This window comes from Euprymna scolopes, chromosome 16, assembly GCF_053919585.1.
Source record: "Euprymna scolopes isolate OS-2025 chromosome 16, ASM5391958v1, whole genome shotgun sequence".
Classification (NCBI taxonomy): Eukaryota; Metazoa; Mollusca; class Cephalopoda; order Sepiida; family Sepiolidae; genus Euprymna; species Euprymna scolopes.
The window spans coordinates 42,482,708-42,502,941 of record NC_136497.1 but is presented as its reverse complement, the minus strand read 5'-3'; the positions used below and the strand labels follow the sequence as shown (position 1 = coordinate 42,502,941).

At 31.8% G+C, this 20,234-nt stretch overlaps 1 protein-coding gene across 49 annotated transcripts in view; it reads left to right on the top strand.

Annotated features, from left to right (window-relative positions):
- LOC145295927 (tudor domain-containing protein 7-like) overlaps window positions 1-20,234 on the top strand; it is a 336,149-nt gene that overhangs the window by 149,113 nt on the left and 166,802 nt on the right. For all 49 annotated transcript variants that reach the window (XM_080141773.1, XM_080141767.1, XM_080141753.1 and 46 more), the window contains one exon: window positions 13,993-14,098. In XM_080141773.1, the coding sequence (XP_079997899.1) occupies window positions 13,993-14,098 (106 nt within the window). The remainder of the gene's footprint in view (window positions 1-13,992; window positions 14,099-20,234) is intronic.

Sequence of the window (20,234 nt, the reverse complement as noted above, 5' to 3'; positions counted from 1 at the left end):
AAAGACGCTTTAATGACGCCGCCGGCTTTTTTTATTTAATCATTATTTCATTTCATGTATTCACTCATTATTTCTTTATATGTATCAATCATAAAAAATATAATTAAACATAATACTAATTAAACATACTACTATATTATTTATTAGTAAAAATAAATGCCTGAAAAATAAGCAATTCTTTCATTTTTCGACTTTAATAAATAGCCGATGTTTATAATCTCAGCACAGACAACACAGACAAGATCAGAATTGGAATTTTTTTTTTTTTTGTTGTTGTCTTTCAGAAAAAACATAATAATGTTGGAAAATATTGGATTTAAAATTTTCCAATTTTGAACCACTTTCCATGAAATTCACCATTCATCTGAATTTAAAAGTTAAAAATTGCAAGAACTTTGTCAACTGATGGAATTTAGAAAGAGGGATGAATTTCACATGTAAATTTAACTCAAACCTGTATCTAATGGATGAGACTGGTAGCAGACCACCAGTCAGTCAGCATGACCTTCTTTTGATGCAACTCTGTCTCTGGGAAGTGTCGTGGAGCTTCATCAGTATCTAACCACTGAGCTAAACATCGCTGGTTGTTGTAAAGAACCCACTTTTCATGGCAAATCACAACCTGATCAAGAAACAGGTTGTTCTTGTTGCCTATAACAAGATGACACTTCATAACAGCATTTCTTTTGGTTGTTCAATTCTTGAGGCACCCATTTATCAAGATTTTCTGTCTTTCCAATCTCTCAAGTGGTTGGAAATCGTATATGTTATGCCTAATTCAAATGGAAAACGTACATTAAATCTGTTGCCAAGGTTGTTGAAAAAATGGTGGGATCCTTCTATCGATCCAGTACAGTAGATATCTCACTGCTGATGCAATTCTCTATCTATATAAGAGCCAGGTACATCCAAGGATGGAGTACTGTTGCCACATCTGAGCAGGAGCTGCTAGAAAGGACCTATCCTGCCTTGATAGAGTTCAGAATAGACTTTGTAGCCTTGTAGGAGATGTCCCTTTCTCTTTTCTGCAGCCCCTTTTTCACAGAAGAGATGTGAGTTTGTCTTTGCTTTATCGTTATATTCCTGGCAAGTGCTTGAGCTTCAATCTATGATCCCCCCTTTGCAAAACTTCACAAAAAACACTCGTCTGGCTGAAAACACTATCAATAATTCCCCCCACTCTTTATTTGTGCCTAAACCTAAACGTAGATTCCATGAACAAAGCTTCTTTCTTAGAATTGCACGCCTGTGGAACTGTCTTCCGTTTTCCTGCTTTCCAGCTGACTACAATATAGTTGTCTTCAAGTCCAACGTAAATAAGTTTTTGATGAGCCATTTCACTTCACTCTGCCGTAAGGACTCTGACAGACATATGCACGGACTTGGAGTCTACATTTGTAACATCCTCCCACTGACTAGAGAAACAAACCTAGAAACGGACGATCAAGCCTTTATGTGCTTTAGACTAAACATACACCACAACATTAGCTACTTTTATTTTCTCTACCGCTCTCCCTCGACCCAGGACTGCACCATAATAAACAAAGTCTCTGACAGTATAGACACAGCACTCTCCCTCGACACTAGCGCACAAGTCCATGTATTTAGTGACTTTAATGTTCACCACAAAAACTGGCTTGGATTCTCTACTCACACAGATGCAGCGGGCAACACAACACATAGTTTTGCTATATCTCACTCCCTATCACAAATGGTTACGTTTCCAACCCGTTTCCCTGACCAGCAAGAACAACAAGCATCACTTCTAGATCTGTTTCTGACTACAGTTCCCGAGGATTGTATGACAAATGCTGACAGCCCACTCGGGAACGCTGACCATGCAGTGATAATGGTAGAAAGCGCCTTAAATTCTAGACCCAAAACTGAAGAGCCAGTGCTCAAAACAAGGAGATATTATAAAAAGGCTGACTGGGAAACCATCAGAGATCTTATCAGAGATGCCCCATGGGGAAATATTTTTTCTCTTCCTGCTGAACAGTGCGCAAATGAGACCACTGAATGGTTCAAAACAGCAATGGAAGCACATGTTCCCATGCGAAAATTTTATAGCAAGCCCCACTCTCCTCAATGAGTTACTCCGACTTGCGCAACTGCCATTGCTCAAAGGCAACATGCATTCCGCAATTTAACCGACATAAGTCCAGTTCAAACAGACAGAAGTACATAGAAGCTAGAAATAACGTTAAGAAAGAAATAGCGACAGCCAAGAGAGAATTTACTGAAACCACTAAAAAACACATCGAAGCACAAAAATTAGGAAATCGTGACTTCTGGAAAATCTACAACAGTGTAGTAAATAATGGGCAATCAACAATTCCCCCGCTAATCAACAATCATGAGGTTGTTTGCTCAGCAACCGACAAAGCTAATATGCTTGCCAGCCGGTTTACCTCGAACTCCACACTGGGCCCTTCCAACCACCCCCTGCCTGACTTTCCTTTGCGGACAGACGCCACGCTAGACAATCTAAAAATCACCCCTGCTCAGGTACATGCTATCATAAAAAATCTTGACACTTCAAAAGCATGTGGACCTGATCTCATCCCAGCTGTGCTATTAAAAAAGTGCTCAGCCGAAGTAGCTCCAGTTCTCTCCAAACTCTACAACAAATGCCTTAATGAATCATGCTTTCCGGGCTGTTGGAAAACCGCTTCTGTGGTACCAATATTCAATAATTCTGGCGAAAGAACTGACCCATCAAATTATCGCCCCATTAGCCTCCTCCCACTTTTCGACAAAATATTTGAGACCATAATTAACCATGCTCTAGTCCGGCACCTTACAGATGCTAAACTTCTGACTGACAAACAATATGGATTTAGACAAGCCCGTTCCACAGCTGACATCCTCACTGTAATCTCTGAACGTATATACCATTCACTGGACAAAGCGGGGGAGGGCAGAGCAGTAGCTCTAGATATATCTGAGGCTTTTGACAGGGTATGGCACAAGGGTCTCCTCAGGAAAATTAAATCATACGGTATCACTGGTAGAATACTTAGCATAATTAAATCCTTCTTAGATAAGAGAAAAATCCAGGTTGTCCTCGACGGTCGAACATCTAAACAGTGTGATATAAATGCGGGAGTGCCTCTATTGTTCCTGATATTTATTAATGACCTCCCCGACAAAACTGCCTCTGAGATGGGTATATATGCTGATGACACTACACTCTATAACAGGCATGACAGGAAAACAAATGAATAAATATCTAAAGAAATGGCAAAAACACTAGAGGATGACCTCCAATCAGTAGTGGAATGGGGACATAAATGGATGGTCACATTCAATGCTGCCAAGACTAAACTGGTTTCCTTCAATAACTACAAGAAACCTTCTCTGCCACCAATAGCAATGGCCAGTGACTCCTTGTCTGAGAGTACATCTTTCAAACTGCTTGGCCTAACGTTCACAGGAAACATGAGCTGGAACAATTATATTGAAAACATTGCCAGGGCCGCTGCAAAAAAGGTAGGCTCTCTCTACCATGCTAGAAAACTACTGACACCTGAAAGTATCCTGTATCTCTATAAGGCCACCATTCGCCCATGTATGGAGTATTGTTGTCACATCTGGGCTGGTGCGTCTACTACTAGTCTCTCGCTTTAGATAAGGTTCAAAAAAGAGTCGCCAATCTGATAGGCCCTGAACTATCATCTAAGCTTCAGCCTCTGTCCCATCGACGAAGCGTTGCATCCCCCTGCTTGTTCTACAGGTATTTTAATGGTGAATGCTCTGACGAACTGCAGACACTTGTGCCCCCACGACGCAGATACCCTCGACAAACCTGACAGGCAGCTAAATCCCACCCCCACACAGTAGAAATCCCCAGATGTAAAAGATCTTTCTACTCCAGTAGTTTCTTCCTCAGAACCGCTAGACTCTGGAATTCCATTCCAGGATCCTGCTTCCCTAACTGTACTGACATGCAGAAGTTCAAGTGCAACATGAACCGACATCTTGCTGCCCAAATCCCTACATAGTGCCCCAGTAGTTGCTGACCCTGATAGTAGCCCCCCTACACCAAAGTGGCAATGTGCCTTGTTTGGGGTGAAAATGTAAAAAAAAAACAAAAAAAAAAACAAAACTATATTGTCCAATTGACTACTGTACACTCTTTAACCCTTTTCCTCGAGTGTCTTCTGGGCCTTGATTAGTGGTGATCTCTATGTAAAAAAAAAAAAGTTCTCAAACGATTGTGCATAGATTGGCTTCAACTAAGGCTCTTAATTGATGGTTGTCAACATCCAATGGCCGACGACTACACTCATCATCAAGACTCGTCACCACCACAGAATTTCTTAAACTACCATTATGCTGTGTGTTCAGTAGTTGTTTCTGGACCAAACGCTTCAATCGCGAGCTGCTTCAGCAGCTTTCAGTCTACCTTGAATTAAAATAAGAAAATTGTGTGAATTTGGGTTTTTTTTCTATCTTGTATTCAGCGTTTTGAAAGAAGATATTGTTTCAAAACAATTGTAATTTAAACAATTAGATAAAGCGGAAAACACTCTTTAAAATGATATAAAGTAAAGATATTATAACAAAAACCTATGTGAAAGTACATTTGAAATCAAAATTAAAAATTTCATAAGAACCTACTTGTCAACCTTATAATAAAAGGAATTAAGGAATCTCAATTATAAAAATTGGTCAGAATCCTTAGGTTTAATTATTTAAAAAAACATGAAGGCTGACTTAATTGAGATGTTCAAAATAATGGTTGGAATTTCTAAATATGGAATAATTTTTAATGTCTCTTCACAATAGAAATTTATTTGCGAGGTTTGTTTAAAAAATTATCACATAATTGAATAATTTATAGAGTGGTATCTAAAGGCGCTACAGCATCACCTAGATCAAAGGCAAGATTCAGGTAAGTTTTGAAGGCCGATAATATCACTGTCCTGAAACTTGTGTTAAAATTTAAAGTCACTAGGAAGCAATCAACAGAAGGGCTGATGAGATCGGCAGATAGTCTGCACAATGATCTTCAGAAACTGGGCCTTCACCCAGATTAAATTCATGATCATGCTAAGTGGAGGCAAAGGTCCATAATTGCAGACACCGCCATAGTGCAGGACAAACACAAAGAATAATAATTGAGTAATATATTTTCTAATAAAATAAAAATGACTCCAGTGTAAATTATTTTAGAATAAACTTGATGAATTAAAAGTGAAAAAATAGTTGAATCTTTCTATCACAGGGGTTCCCAACCTGGAGTGCGAGACAATATTTCAGGGGAGCGAGAAAATAGGCTATTGTTATCCTTTTGTGTTTTTGTTTCCTTTTGCAATATACTTCTTGCTTTCATTTCAGGGTTAAGTATTGTTATTAAGTGCCAATTAAATACATGTCTGACTAGATTTAATTCAATCAGGTATTTAAATGTGAATTCAGAAATTTTGAGGGATGCGAGGTTTGAGAGAAATTTCTTGACGGGGTGTATACCAAAAAAAAAATGGTTGGGAACCACTGCATCAAAAAGTGCCTGATTCCTAAACCACTATTTATATACATCCTAAGATAGAGCATTGCTGCTATATGGGAAGGTGTCACTCAGAACTTATTCTAACCATGGCAGAATACAAAATAGACATCACAATCCCTTTCATCACAGAAAAGATGTTGCTAATATTTCTCTACTCTATCATTGTTTCTATAGAATCTGTTGGTCTGAGCTGTAAAGTTTGATTTCTCGTTATAAGACATTCACAGCAAGGACTCTTTTTTTATTACAACTTAAAAGAACTTACCTTCTACCATGTACCTCATGTCAGGCTGAAATTTCATGAAGAGTTTTTTCCAAGAGTTTCTCATATGTTGAACATATTACCCTGGGACTACTTTCCTCCAGACTACAATATGGTAATCTTAAAATTCAATGTCAAAAAATGCTAATCCTAAACTGCCACTATAAATCATTAAATTGTGTTTATTTTCAATCATTTTATAATTATTTTCATCAAACCACAGATCTCAATTAACCTGTATCTTTGAGTGGCTTGTAACCTTGATAAGTGGTGATTCATTAATAATAATAAAAAAAGGGAACAATTTGTAATTTTTTTTTAATGAAATATTTAAAATTTAATCTCTATTTTCATATTCTGTCATTTTGTTTAAAAAAAAGTTGCAATAATGAGATTTATTAATTTAAGTAAAAGCTCCCAAAGAAATAATGATGAATGTAAAAATATTCACTGATTGACCTCTTGGCATTTTTCTCTAAATAGGTTATAGATAAAAGTAACATTATTTGAACTTTACATTTTTTAAATATCAATTTCTCTCTAATTAAAAACCACAATATCACAGCTAGTTGCTATGTAGCTGTTTATTTTTAACTCCTGCTGATTGAAGAGCTATCTGCAGACAATTTCATTGGTTATTGTCAAGTAGTTTCTGTGTTATGCAGTGTTGGGCAGGCCAATATTTTGGTAAATCTTTATAAGAAATTAACCTTATCTTTTTTTTCCACAAATATCAGATGTATGACTATTTTTCATATACATGAAAAAATTTAAATGGTTTAAAATATTTTAATAATTACATTGATAGATATAGCCCAATGATCCTTGGAAGGATCTTAAATTTAAAAAAATAAGAGAATTATGATTATTATTGTGCCTCACACAGTTTGATATTTCTTTTTATTTGAGACCATATGCATTATTTCACATTTTTTTTTTTTTTTACATTACTTTTTCAGTAAAAATGTTATATCTTTATTAAAACATGTAATTAAACAATGAAAGTTGACATTGATAAGTTTGCCATGTAAGTGTATTTTTGTTGCAAGGAATCAGAATATGTCATTGCAAATCCTCAGAAATCTATGATTCCCACATAATCTACAGTAAATACACCTAAATATGTTGTAGTCCCTTAAAAATACCATGTAATAAAGTTAAAATTGTAATGAATCTTATGTACAATAAACTGAAATCTATTACAGGTTGGAATGATTAAATTGTTGCCCTAAAAAAAAAAATGACACGATTCCAGTTTTTTTTTTTTTTTTTTTTTTTTTTTTTTGTTGTTGCAGACCATTTACTAGTGGACCAATTGTGTACAAATCCCAAGATCGATAGGAGTCTTCTATCATGTCTGAAAATGACACAATGTTCAATAAGCAAAATCACAGATGTGCTGCTGTACAACTCCTGCTTTTTACCGATCCAAGTTATGAAGACAGAGCCAGTGCCAGTGCCAGCACCCTCAAAATGCAAATTCGAATGGTTTATCGTTTGAGGGTACAGCTCAATGCATTGGGCAACCCACGAATATGATCGTTGGTGTGGTTTCAAGGGAGGGCCACATAATGCCACCTCACATCTTTGAAATCTGCTTGAAAGTCAACACCAACATGTACCTGGATGTGCTGAAGGGTGTGGTGATCCCCTGGTGCAATCAGATGCTGCTGGCAAACCCTGGGTGTGGCAGCAGAACTCTGCACCGGCTCACAAGTCCAAAGAGACCTAGGCTTGACTTCAGAAGGAGTGCTACAACTTTGTACTCTCGCCCCTCTTCTCCCCTGAACTGGACCCTCTGGGCTACTTTGTTTGGTCATATGTCAAGAACATCGCCAACATGATCTCTCACAATACCAAAGCCTGTCTGATCGCTGGCGCTTGTAGAAAAGGCATACTCCCAGTTCCGGATCCATATGGAGACTGATGGTGATTACATTGAATAATCAAGTTACCTGAATTGATTTTTTTCAAGTTTTAAAATAAATTTTTTTAGGGTGATAATTTTATCGTTCTAATCTGTACTGGGACTGCCTTGAAATGAATAATTTGGAATTTTTTTTTTTGTGTGTGTGTGTCATTGCAGTTAAACATCTGCTAAATCACCTCCCTTACTTTTCCAAAATATGAGATTTTACTTTTTCTAGGCAATTTCATGTGAACACCCTGAAAAACTTGGCAGAAAGAAAGAAAAACAATTATTCTACAATTTAAAGTAGGGAATCCAGTTAGCACATAAATTTAATGTAAAATAATTCCCATTTTTAGTGTTTTAGGCAGTACGCCATTTTTTTTTTTTTTAATGAGATAAAGCCTGTACTTTTTTTTTTTAATGAGATAAATCCTGTACTTTTTTTTTATGAGATAAATCCTGTACTTTTTTTTAATGAGATAAATCCTGTACTTTTTTTTTAATGAGATAAATCCTGTACTTTTTTTTTATGAGATAAATCCTGTACTTTTTTTTTTATGAGATAAATCCTGTACTTTTTTTTTAATGAGATAAATCCTGTACTTTTTTTTTTAATGAGATAAATCCTGTACTTTTTTTTTAATGAGATAAATCCTGTACTTTTTTTTTTAATGAGATAAATCCTGTACTTTTTTTTTTAATGAGATAAATCCTGTACTTTTTTTTAATGAGATAAATCCTGTACTTTTTTTTAATGAGATAAATCCTGTACTTTTTTTTTATGAGATAAATCCTGTACTTTTTTTTTAATGAGATAAATCCTGTACTTTTTTTTAATGAGATAAATCCTGTACTTTTTTTTTAATGAGATAAATCCTGTACTTTTTTTTTAATGAGATAAATCCTGTACTTTTTTTTTAATGAGATAAATCCTGTACTTTTTTTTAATGAGATAAATCCTGTACTTTTTTTTTAATGAGATAAATCCTGTACTTTTTTTTTTAATGAGATAAATCCTGTACTTTTTTTTTTAATGAGATAAATCCTGTACTTTTTTTTTTTAATGAGATAAATCCTGTACTTTTTTTTTTAATGAGATAAATCCTGTACTTTTTTTTTAATGAGATAAATCCTGTACTTTTTTTTGTGTGTGTGGATTTGCTTTAAAAGTTTTTGTAGACAATTATATGTGATTTTAAGAGGATTTTGTTGGGGGCTTGACACTCGGACTTAAGGTTGGTGGTATGGCCACTTGAACCTAAGGTTAATAGTAGGAGTAATAATTATAATTTTTTTAGAACTTTTCGACATAAAAATATCAAAATAATTTTTTTTTGGGGGGGGGTAGCTTGTTTAATGGGCTAGAATAGCCTGGAAATAGGGAATCATTGTGAAATTTATATCCAAAACTGATCCCTTCACTCCAAATTCAAAATTGCCTTTTGTTGCTTTTTTTCCATCAAGATTTTTTTGGGGTGTTCATACATAATTGTCTAAAAAAGTAGAATCTAGTATATATATTTTTTAAAATTTATAGCTAAATAGTACTTCTGGATAGAATTTATGTTTGAAAGTCTAGTGTCTTAAACCCAAGAAAAAACAGTATTTCTTGAAGGACCTACTATTTTATAAAAGAACTACAAACTGCATAGTTTTTTGATAATTTATTTAAAGAATACTCAAATTATAAGCAAAATGTTTATTTTTAATAAATAAAATAGCCTGTAAACATAGTTTGTTAAAAATTGTCAGTTTTATAAGCTGTTACTATTTGCTGATACTATGACTATTGAACCATATAAAGGTATATTCGTTTCTCAACTAAATAGTGGTATTTTGAGCACTTGAGTTATATTAAAATGACTATTTTAATAGAACCCTTTTGAACTAGCTGCTGATGCAAAATGTTTTTATTGTTAGTGTATGTACGCCTTTTTTTTGTGTCTGTGACATGCACTTAAAAATTATTATTAATCACTATTGAAATTCAAAATGCCATAGCGTAAAGTGCCAATAATAAGCGTGAGAAAGATCTTGTATAACTAATGTCACATGAGGAATGAGGTTAACTCTCCTCTTTTCTGCGTTTTCTTTACTTGACTGCTGACCCAAGTGGGGTTTTGGTATATAAGAACATGGACAAATTGATATTATCGTCTGTGTTGTGAATATTATTTGAGCCCAGAAAAATAATGATAATAATAATAAGATTTAACTATAGAATTTGTTCTGGTAGCTAAAAAAATTTAATCAGGTCAGCTAACTATGTGTGACATCAAAAAGAAAAGAGCAGGAATTTTAGAAAATGGAAATAAATATTCAAAATTGAATGAAGTGTCAAGTGCAGATTTTATACTACATTTAGAAAGGTAAGTAGTGTATATTTACTGTGTAAGAGGATTTTCAATTTAAAAAAAAGTTTCTGATAAAGTGCACAACTATCTCTACAATCATTTATTTATAGAAAATTAGGCTTTTATTATGTGTGTGTCCCAAAAAAGTTATAAATATATTTAAATAAGTGAAGTTAAAACAGGTGGCTATAAGTGTGTTCGAAAAACAGACAGAAATAAAATGTGATTGTTGAAGTCGTCACAAAAAACAAACAAATCAAAACGCTTGAAATAAAATATTTAGAATATATGTCTGTTATTGATGCTGATGGCAGTGTTGTTAGATGGGCACTTGTTTTCAGGAAAGGTGAAAAAAATACAAAGTTATAGAGTATTAGTTGTATTTACTGGGTCACATATTATAGTGAATAAAGTATTTGTTAAAATTCAGTTGCAAAGTTACTCTTCTGGAGGTTGAAGGTTAATCTTTAGTGTGGACGACACTCAAAATACAAGTTGTGAATTACTACGGACTTCTATCCAGTCATAGCTGATGGAATAAGTAGCATGCTACTCCTGTGGATTAAATAAAGGATTCTGTTTGAAATTCTGTGCAGATTCTCAAGTTTGACAATATACACCTGACTGAAACATTGTGAAAATAACACTCAAGATGAGAACAGTAGTCCAAAGAATCCAAATAATATAATCATCAAATCTTTAGAAACATAAAAAACTGCTTGTTTCATTATCAATTTTTTTGTTTTTGTTTTATATTGAATTAAAATGAACTATGGTATGGTTTGATTATTAAAGTATTAATTGAATCAAATTATCACAAAATTATTTTTAAAAGTAATGTTTTAATCTATAAAATTCTTACATTTAAGTCGCTTTGAAAACTTTCAATCTTAAAACGAGAAATATTTTCTTTAAATAATTTCACATCAAAAAGATTGAGCAAATACTAATCCTTTACACTCGGATACCACAGAAATGTGGTCATGTGAGAAAGTTATTAAATTACCTTAAAAACATACATTCGAGGATGTCCGTTTTTAGTAATAAAATAATACAAGTGTTTCACCCTTCATTTTTATTTATACATTTAATTTCTATTTTTAATTTTTATTGTATTTTTTAAAAATTCTAATCCAGATCTGATTTTTGAATAAAATATTCACTTGCTCTTCTCACTAAAACTAAACACTTATCTTAAATATGTATAAAAGTTTTCTTTTTACAAATAATTTTCCTATAAAATAGGACCTTTCTTTTTTGTTTGTACACAAACACTATTATTTACAATTATCTTCAAAAATCAAATTTAAAAATGCAAAAAAATCCTTGCTTTTATCTAAATATACTGTGAAGCTGCTCTTTCTTATGAAATAATATAAACATGTAAATGTTCAATATTATTTATCTAATAATTAAAGAACACAATTACTATTTATAGAGGATGGAAAATTAAGTGAAAATATTCATTATGGGGTTCAGAACCCCCCCCCATCCCCAGCAACACCCATGCACAAAATGAGAGGCATTATGGGAAGGATTATTGTAAAATGTTTCTTCAAAGTTTTTTTAATTAGCATGTTTTATCATGCAAACATTTCATTCCCTTCTAAGCGCAGTAAAACTAATTAATAGGTTAATTTAGAACATTTTATAATGATTCTAGCAATTAACTTAGTTGGTAGAATGAAAGGCTGCAGACCTGGGCGTTTTAGTGTTGATTCCAGCTAATAGCACCCCTGCCTTTTCATTTTTGTTTTTTTGTTTTTAAGACTTTAAAAGTAACCAGAAACAAATTTTAAAACATTTAAATGAAGCAAGTTAAAAAAATAATAAAAAAATTTTTTTTCTGTAATTTCTGTACCATACTTAAAGATAAATGTCAACACCCGTACCAATTTATTTACTCTTAAGAAGTCAACATGATTTTTAATGTTATATACTGAACCCCTTTTTCAGATTTTAACATTTTAATTTTAAACATTAGTTTTCTCTTCAATTGGCAGGGGAGTTTGTTTTAGTAATGCTTTGGAGACCTCTTAGGATAAAAAGCTTCTCTGTTCTTTTGTTGTCTGGGAACCATAATCCATAGTGCTCAGTATCCCGGAAAGAATAGTTAGTAACTCAACAGTAAGAATCAAAATAATTTCTTTTTTAGAGGAAGGCAGTACTTGGTTTTAGTAGTGCTCTGGATGCCTCCCTAATTTTATGAGTGTTCAGTATCATAGATAGAGCAGGTAGTAATCCAAAAGTTACATAGCTTTAGTGGTTTTCTGAATCCTAGATGGAGCAGGTGTGTTTAAACATAATTTCATCAAATGTAAAGAAATTCTATCCTTTTGATGGTGTTTCCCATAGTGTTCAATATTCTGCATAGAAAAAGTAGTAATCCAAAAGTGAGATTACATTAGATAGAAATTTCTCTTCTAGTTGTGGTGGGGCGAATTAGTTTTAATCGTATGTTACAAGTACAAATCTTACACTATTTAACATCTATTTTTTTTTTTTTTTTTTTCATGGACCAGGCAGCACCAGGTAACCCTGCTAATAATATTCCTTAATTGAATTCCTTTTTAAACATGTGATTGTCTGATAAGAAAAAAGATATGAGGAAGGGGATGAAACGGTAGTCACAACAAAAATGACTCCTTGGCAACAGCATGTAGATATAGCTAGTTTTATGTATAGTTAGATGTATATTCAGTCATGGCATTAATCAATTTTAATTAAATTATCATCAGAAAAAAGAGGGGGTGTACTTGGGATGTATGCTTATTATGAGCTATTTCAACCCTGAAGCTCTATTTAAGCATTAATTTTTTGTTATCACCTTTGTCAAGTTTTCCTAACACGAAATTAGCAACCATACTCTGACTTACTCCATCTAGTCAGAGTTTGTGATTATTATTGTCAGTGTCGTCGATATTGATTTATCCACATTCATATTCACCTTCAAAACATCTCGGAATTTACCGAATTTTTTATTAGTAGAAACAAGTCACTCATTTTTGGCTAGGATCAATATGGATATTATACGTCGTCTTTTCTCTCCTCGGTTAGTGAAGAAGAAATCCTAGACTAAGGCAGTTTTCATTCTTTGTTCCAATCGAGAATAACCCTTTTTTGGAGCTGTATTTTCACCACATTATGAACTGACCTTGTTGATAACTCTGTACTCGTGTGGAGGAAAATTAATAGAAGCAAATTATTTATTTACTACCTGAGTCTTTAAATAAAAATGCTCATTTTTAGTTTTTTCTACTATTAAATATTTCAATAAATAAACCTGTGAGAATATGATAGTTATTTTGTTTTATTCTTTTCTAACAGATATTTGCTATTTTCCCGCGGTTTATTTAGATAAGAAAAAGCATTAAGTACCAAAAAAAAAAAAAAAATGTTGATTTTTATTTTTAGAAAAATCTTTTGGCCAATTATTTTCTAAAAGAATTGACTCTTTTCTTGTAAGAGTTGGAAATATTAATGTAGAAATTTGGATACAGGAGATAAAAACATAAGAGTAAAAAAAAAAATTTTTTTGTTGCTTTTGTTAATGATATTTGCTGTTTCTTTATTTGAATTTCATTTTAATTATAACTTATTTTATTACAAATTTTTCATGAAATATAAAATGAAAATAACAACAACAACAACAACAAAAATGGAATTTCACAGAAGTAAAAATAGAAAATAACAGAATTTACCAAAAGTAGAAATGGAATTATATCAGATACAGAAAACATAAATTGCTTAATTAAACTACCAAAAACCTTTTGTGTTTAATAAAAAAAAAAATTAAAAAAAAAAAAAAAAAAAAAAATTAAAAGCTCAGTTATTTTTTCTAAAATGTCAGAGTAAACAAATTTGCAAAAAATTTTTTTGGCTTGACAAAATTTTCTAAATTAATTTTGGCTCCGATTTTAAATTGTAATAATTCATGTTTTCATTGCAGAAGAATACAGGAACCTTACAGGGGAGGAAATTTCCTACCGGAAATTTGGCTACAATACTTTGGAAGACTTCATGAAAGCTATTCCAGATACAGTCGAACGGATTCAGTAAGTTTTCAGTCTTTATTATCTTCCGGAAGAAATATCTTATGTTGTTTTTGTTTATTTTTTTTATTGGGATATTTAAAAAAAAATTTTTTTTAACTTGAAAAATATTTTTATGTGTGTTCACTAATAGATGAAAAGTATGCAGATTATCTGGAAACACTTTAAAAATAAAACCATTATTCATTTATTTTCATGAATGCAAAAACAAAAATAAGGTATCATTTATTTATTCATTATTATTAGTAGTTGTATATGTGGGACCCATGGAAATTTGAGAATTGTATTCCATCATAATGTAGTTTCAGAATCTATCTAATTATGAGGATTTATTTCTCAAATCTTTGAAAGTGTGTGTAACATAGTTCCATTTTATAAACATCTGTGTGAACTCCGACCCTCTACTATTATTATACCATCTTTGAAGAGAACAGTTATTTCTGTTTCTACCTTAAAGGTAAAAAAGTGTTTTACTTTCACGTTCAACACAGCAGATGAAATTTATATTACTTTATGCATCGTATCTTTCATGATTAGATCCCATTTTTTAAAAAGTGATAAAGAGTGATAACGTACATACAAACTGGAAATCTTTGAGTATTATTATATTTATTTATATTTTTATATTTTATATATATATACTAGCGATGGGTACCTGGCGTTGCCCGGGTGTTTGGAGGTGTGGGGGGGGGAGGTTAAAAAAAAAAATTAAGTATGAGGAGCGAACCCGAACCGTTAAGGCAAAGTTGTGAAAAAAAAAAAGTGCGACGTTAACCATTGCACCACTGCGACATGCTTACGGAAACACGTTTGAATTTATTTAATTACTTGGATTTAGCAGGTGCTCGTTTTAATGAGTTAATGAGGTCCAGTTTGACTGCGGTATAGTATTTACTGCTGAATGCTTTTTGTTTTTCCCCCAAGATGTTATAGGAAAAAGACTAACCCACATGCGGCGAGTGACAAATATTGAATATTTCTTCCCGAAATCGAGCAAATTAAATAGACAGGCGAGCTTTGTTGTTAACTGTGAGATATTATGATTTATATGTGATATAAAAAGTTTTAAAAAGTTGTGAACCAACCGACCGCTTCTCTGAAAGAAGCCTTTTGTAGACACACAGAAAAAGCGAACACACATACATACATACATACATTTTCGCTTTTATATTTATAGATATTATATTTTGAGTATTATTATATTTATTTATATTTTATATATATATTATATTTTGAGTATTATTATATATATTTTTATATTTTATATATATATATATATATATATATATATATTGAGTATTATATATATTTATATTTTGAGTATTATATATATTTATATTTTTATATTATATATATATATATTATATTTTGAGTTATTATATATATTTATATTTTTATATTATATATATATATATATTATACTTTAAGTATTATTATATTTACTTATATTTTTATATTTTATATATATATTATATTTTGAGTATTATTATATATATTTATATTTTTATATTATATATATATTATATTTTGAGTATTATATATATTTTATATATATATATTATATTTTGAGTATTATATATATTTTATATATATATATATCATATTTTGAGTATTATATATATTTTATATATATATATATATTTTGAGTATTATATATATTTATATATATATATATATCATATTTTGAGTATTATATATATTTATATATATATATATATTATATTTTGAGTATTATTATATTTATATTTTTATATATATATATATATATTATATTTTGAGTATTATATTTTTTTATATTTTTATATATATATTATATTTTGAGTATTATTATATATATTTATATTTTATATATATATATATTATATTTTGAGTATTATATATATTTATATTATATTTTGAGTATTATTATATATATTCATATTTTTATATTTTATATATATATATATATATATATATATATATTTTGAGTATTATTATATTTATTTTTTGTCCTCATGTCCCATGCTGAGGTTAAGAATTTCCTGAATGACTTCTAACTTTTGTCTGTTGCCAATTTTCTTGTGCTGTCCACTCGGTTCAGATTGTCATTAATTGATTCCCTTCATGTCTTGTGGCAAACTGTGCAACTTTAGACCATTGCATCAATGTTGGGCATAATTTGGAGCATTTTGGATGACTAAGGATGAGTGATATGCTTGTACTAGTATAGATGTCATTGTGTCGTGCAATTTCTCATGATGACCTTTATAGTAAATATAATTTTCTCCATCAAATATGTTGCAGCCAGGATAGTGTCATTTTGACATTTTGTTGTTACAAGATCAGATGCACAGAAATTAATGTCAAGAAAGTTAATGAACTTAAACTTTAGTCAGTCTATGATTATTTATCAAAGTTTATTTTACTAGGGGCATGCCTCCTATTTTTATTCCGCTGAAATGGATCAGAGGAGGATTGCAAATTACATTGTTATGATTGAACTTATGCTAGTTTCATCTCTTTGTTGTAGATATTGACGGTGTGAGACTAAGAAAGCAACCTCTGTCATGAATGTGTATCAAAAGCAAAGATGTGTCATTGAATTCCTGGCAAAAGTGCATTGAGAATGGTGGTGACTATGTAGATAAATATATTTTGGAGCACAAAAGGTCATTCGTTTTAATAGTACCAGTCTTGTCTATTGCTCTTCAACTTTTTAAGTTTAATAAATAAAAGGCTTTACTTTTGGAATGACCCTTGTATCCTGGGTTGCGTTGAAGAAAAGTTATATTTTTTTCAAAATGTTTCAAATGGCAATTGTGTTTGCTGCCAATCAATCGTTTGAGGGTTGAATTTGTATACATTCTTTGTTTTCTGCGAATCAATATCAGACAGTGTCTCATGCCTTCTATGCAGGTATTTTGAATGAAAAGGTTGGCCTCAGTCAAGTTGTATATTTCTTCTTACATACTTAAGCCATGACTTCCTTGGTCTACGATGCTCTCTAGTGCCAGAGATATCCAGGTGTGCCATGGAGTTGATACAAGAAGTAGTATGCTGTATATGGCTGTATTATAGGTGTCTTGCTGTTTATCTTTACTTATACCTCTGCATCATCCGAATGATGTCCAAAAATCCCTCAACACTACCACATTTCATTTTTATCTTTGGACCAATATGGGCAGACAATGCGATTTTTAGAGATTGTTATTCATGATGTGTACTTTGTTGAATGTAACACATCCTCTGGTATGGATATATACTGAAATGAACATCACTTTTATTAACAGCTGAAAATACTAAAGAAATAAACATGATTCAAGAATTTGGATATCTTCAATATTGTTTTCACAACATTTCAGCCAATCTAATCTCCAACCTTCAGGTGTGTCTTATTGAACTTTAGAAATCTGTACTTTAAAATTGAACTCTGTATTTAATTCATGAGTATGTATTCTTGTTCTATCAGCCATAAAGTCTTAATATAATTATTAATTATATTTTTAATATTACCTGTACTGAGGATTGAACCTTCAATCTCAAGAAGTCTATCATTTAGGACGGATTTGTTAGCACTTAATCCATTCCACCATAAGTCATGTGGCTTATTATAGTATGGTATGGCTTTTGGAAAACATAATTACATAATTCAGAAAACATCTCTCAGACCAAATTTCAGCAAAATATAAATGTTAATGTATTGTGTCTGTAATAATAGTGTTCATCACATAGTTGATATGAAACATTTTGAAACGATCATAGAAAACCAGCAAGCGGGATAACTTATTTTTTTATTGAAGAATATAATAGGAGTTATCTACCTTCAACTAAATTTTTTTTTTATCTCTAAGTTTAAACGTGTGCAAGCAAACAAAAACTAAAATGACTTCATTGTATCCTGGCAACGTCTTGTTCAGACAGCTAGTTTTTTTTTTTTTTTTTGTAAATAAAGTGTGTATGTGGTCTCTATAGTAAATGTTTTATTAAATGCATATATTTTATTCATTTAATTTAAATACCCTCTAAATAAAACTGGGTTCTTTTGAACTTTGTTAATCTGCTTAATTTCTTTTTTTAATCCTAATACAGAACACTTATAGTTGAAATTATCCTATTTCGTTGTCACAGCAATTGACTTTTCAGTTAAAACTTAAATCATTAAATAAATCCTCTTTACAAATTAAGTTGTTTAGTTGGTAAGTAATTTTTACATTCTTTTCTTTTTTTCTGGTGAAAAAAAGTCACTGTTCATTTAGTAAAAGAATAACTGTTCACTTTTGGCCTATGATTCTTAGCAGTAGCAAATTTATATTTCTCAATGGAATTATGATAACTCAAAGCAACAAGTTTAACATGGCACTATGGTTGACATCACTGAAGTACATTGTCTTCCTAGACATAAATAAAGCACTTATTTTCAATTTTTTCATCGCTAAATAATAATTAAAAAAAAAAAAAAAATTTGAACCAATCAATTTTTATTTACTTTTTACAAAAAATAAATCCTGTATACACTTGCTTCAAAATATGACTAAAAAGCATTATAGGAAATTTGACTAGATTAACCACTTTTCTCAGTTTGTAATTTAGATTTAACTGCATTGGTGTGAAGTTTTGTGGAATAAATTGACCTTTTTGTGGATTTCTACTTTCCATTCTAGATTTACAAGATAGTTTATTGTTTTCGGTCAGTATCAGTTTTATCAGCAAATGTGCAAATTGAATGGTTGGGCACAACAATAGACTCATTATTGTTTCTCTTTATAATTCAGGACAGGGTTGCTAAGTAGGAAGCTTTGGAAGAAGTCTGACTTCTAAGGATTTTAGAAGTCTGTCAGATTTTTAATCTCTGGAGAATCAACGTATTGTCTAAATATTGAGAAACTTTAAAACCAGCAGTCCAGGTTGGCTATGTTTGGAGGGTAGGAGTCACAGTTGAACATACACCTTTCTACTTCCGAATCCTGATAAAAGGTTTGAGTTAGAATGATTTAATTTCTTCATAACACTTGGAAACATTCGCCCAAAATATTTTTTTATTAACTATTTGTAAATTTTGAACATCTGCAGTTCTTTTTTTTTTTTATTTATTTTTACTATATATTCATCACTTATCAAGGCCTGGAAACCATTTAAGGACATGGGTTAATGGGTAATGTGATGGTTGGTGATAGTGGAAATTAGATCAATTAATTTATTTTAGAGGTTGGCTCATCAGGAACCGGTTTTCATTGAGCTTGAAAACCGTGTTATAATCAGCTGAAAAGCAGCTCTGTGATATTGTGTTCCACAGACGAGCAGTTCTAGGAAAAAAACTCTGTTCATGGAATTTTCATAATGTTTTAGGTACAGATAGTGAGGGATATGGCTGATAGTGGTTGTAACTACTTTATAGGGGGGAACCATAGTGAAGCCGAGTCGTGCACCTGCCATGAAAATAAGGATAAAACAGAGATAGGCTTTCAATGTCTCTTGTATAGGAAAGAGATAGAAGAGAAGAGAAGAGAAGAGGACATCGCTTACCAGATTTCAGTCTGTTTTGTACCCTGTCCAGGCAGGAAAGGATGCGCTAAGCAGCTCCTCCCCAGATGTGACCATAGCACTCCATCTTAGGATGTATTTGCCTTTTTATTTAGATAGAGTGAGATACCTACTGGAGCAGTAGAATGATTCAATCATTTTTCTGATATCCTTGGCAATGGATTTGATGTATATGTTCCATTTTTGATTAGGAGTAAAGGTTAGACTCAGAGGCTTCTCAAAGCATGGTATTTCCTCAAGACGAGCCATTCATTTCAACTAGGGCCAGGTAGGGATCAGAGCGTTGTGATGAAAAGAAAGAAGCTCTATTCTAGATGCACTTAAATTAACCAGCCTCCTTTGTACCATGTGTTCAAGGTCAGAAGAGAGAGAGAGAATCAGAAAGATCTTGGTCATTCCTGGTCTTTGAAGTCTTGTCATAGATGGTAGTGCCATCTGCATAAATGTCTATGAATGATCTAAGAACATGATTTGGAAGATCATTGATGAAGGTCAGAAAGAGTTGGGCCCAGGATGAAACCCTGAAGGAGACCAGTGTTGATACTAAGAGCTTCTGATTTGTCTGTTGACGATGACTTTATAAACCTATCAGAGAAAAAGAATTTAATAGTTGAGAGGA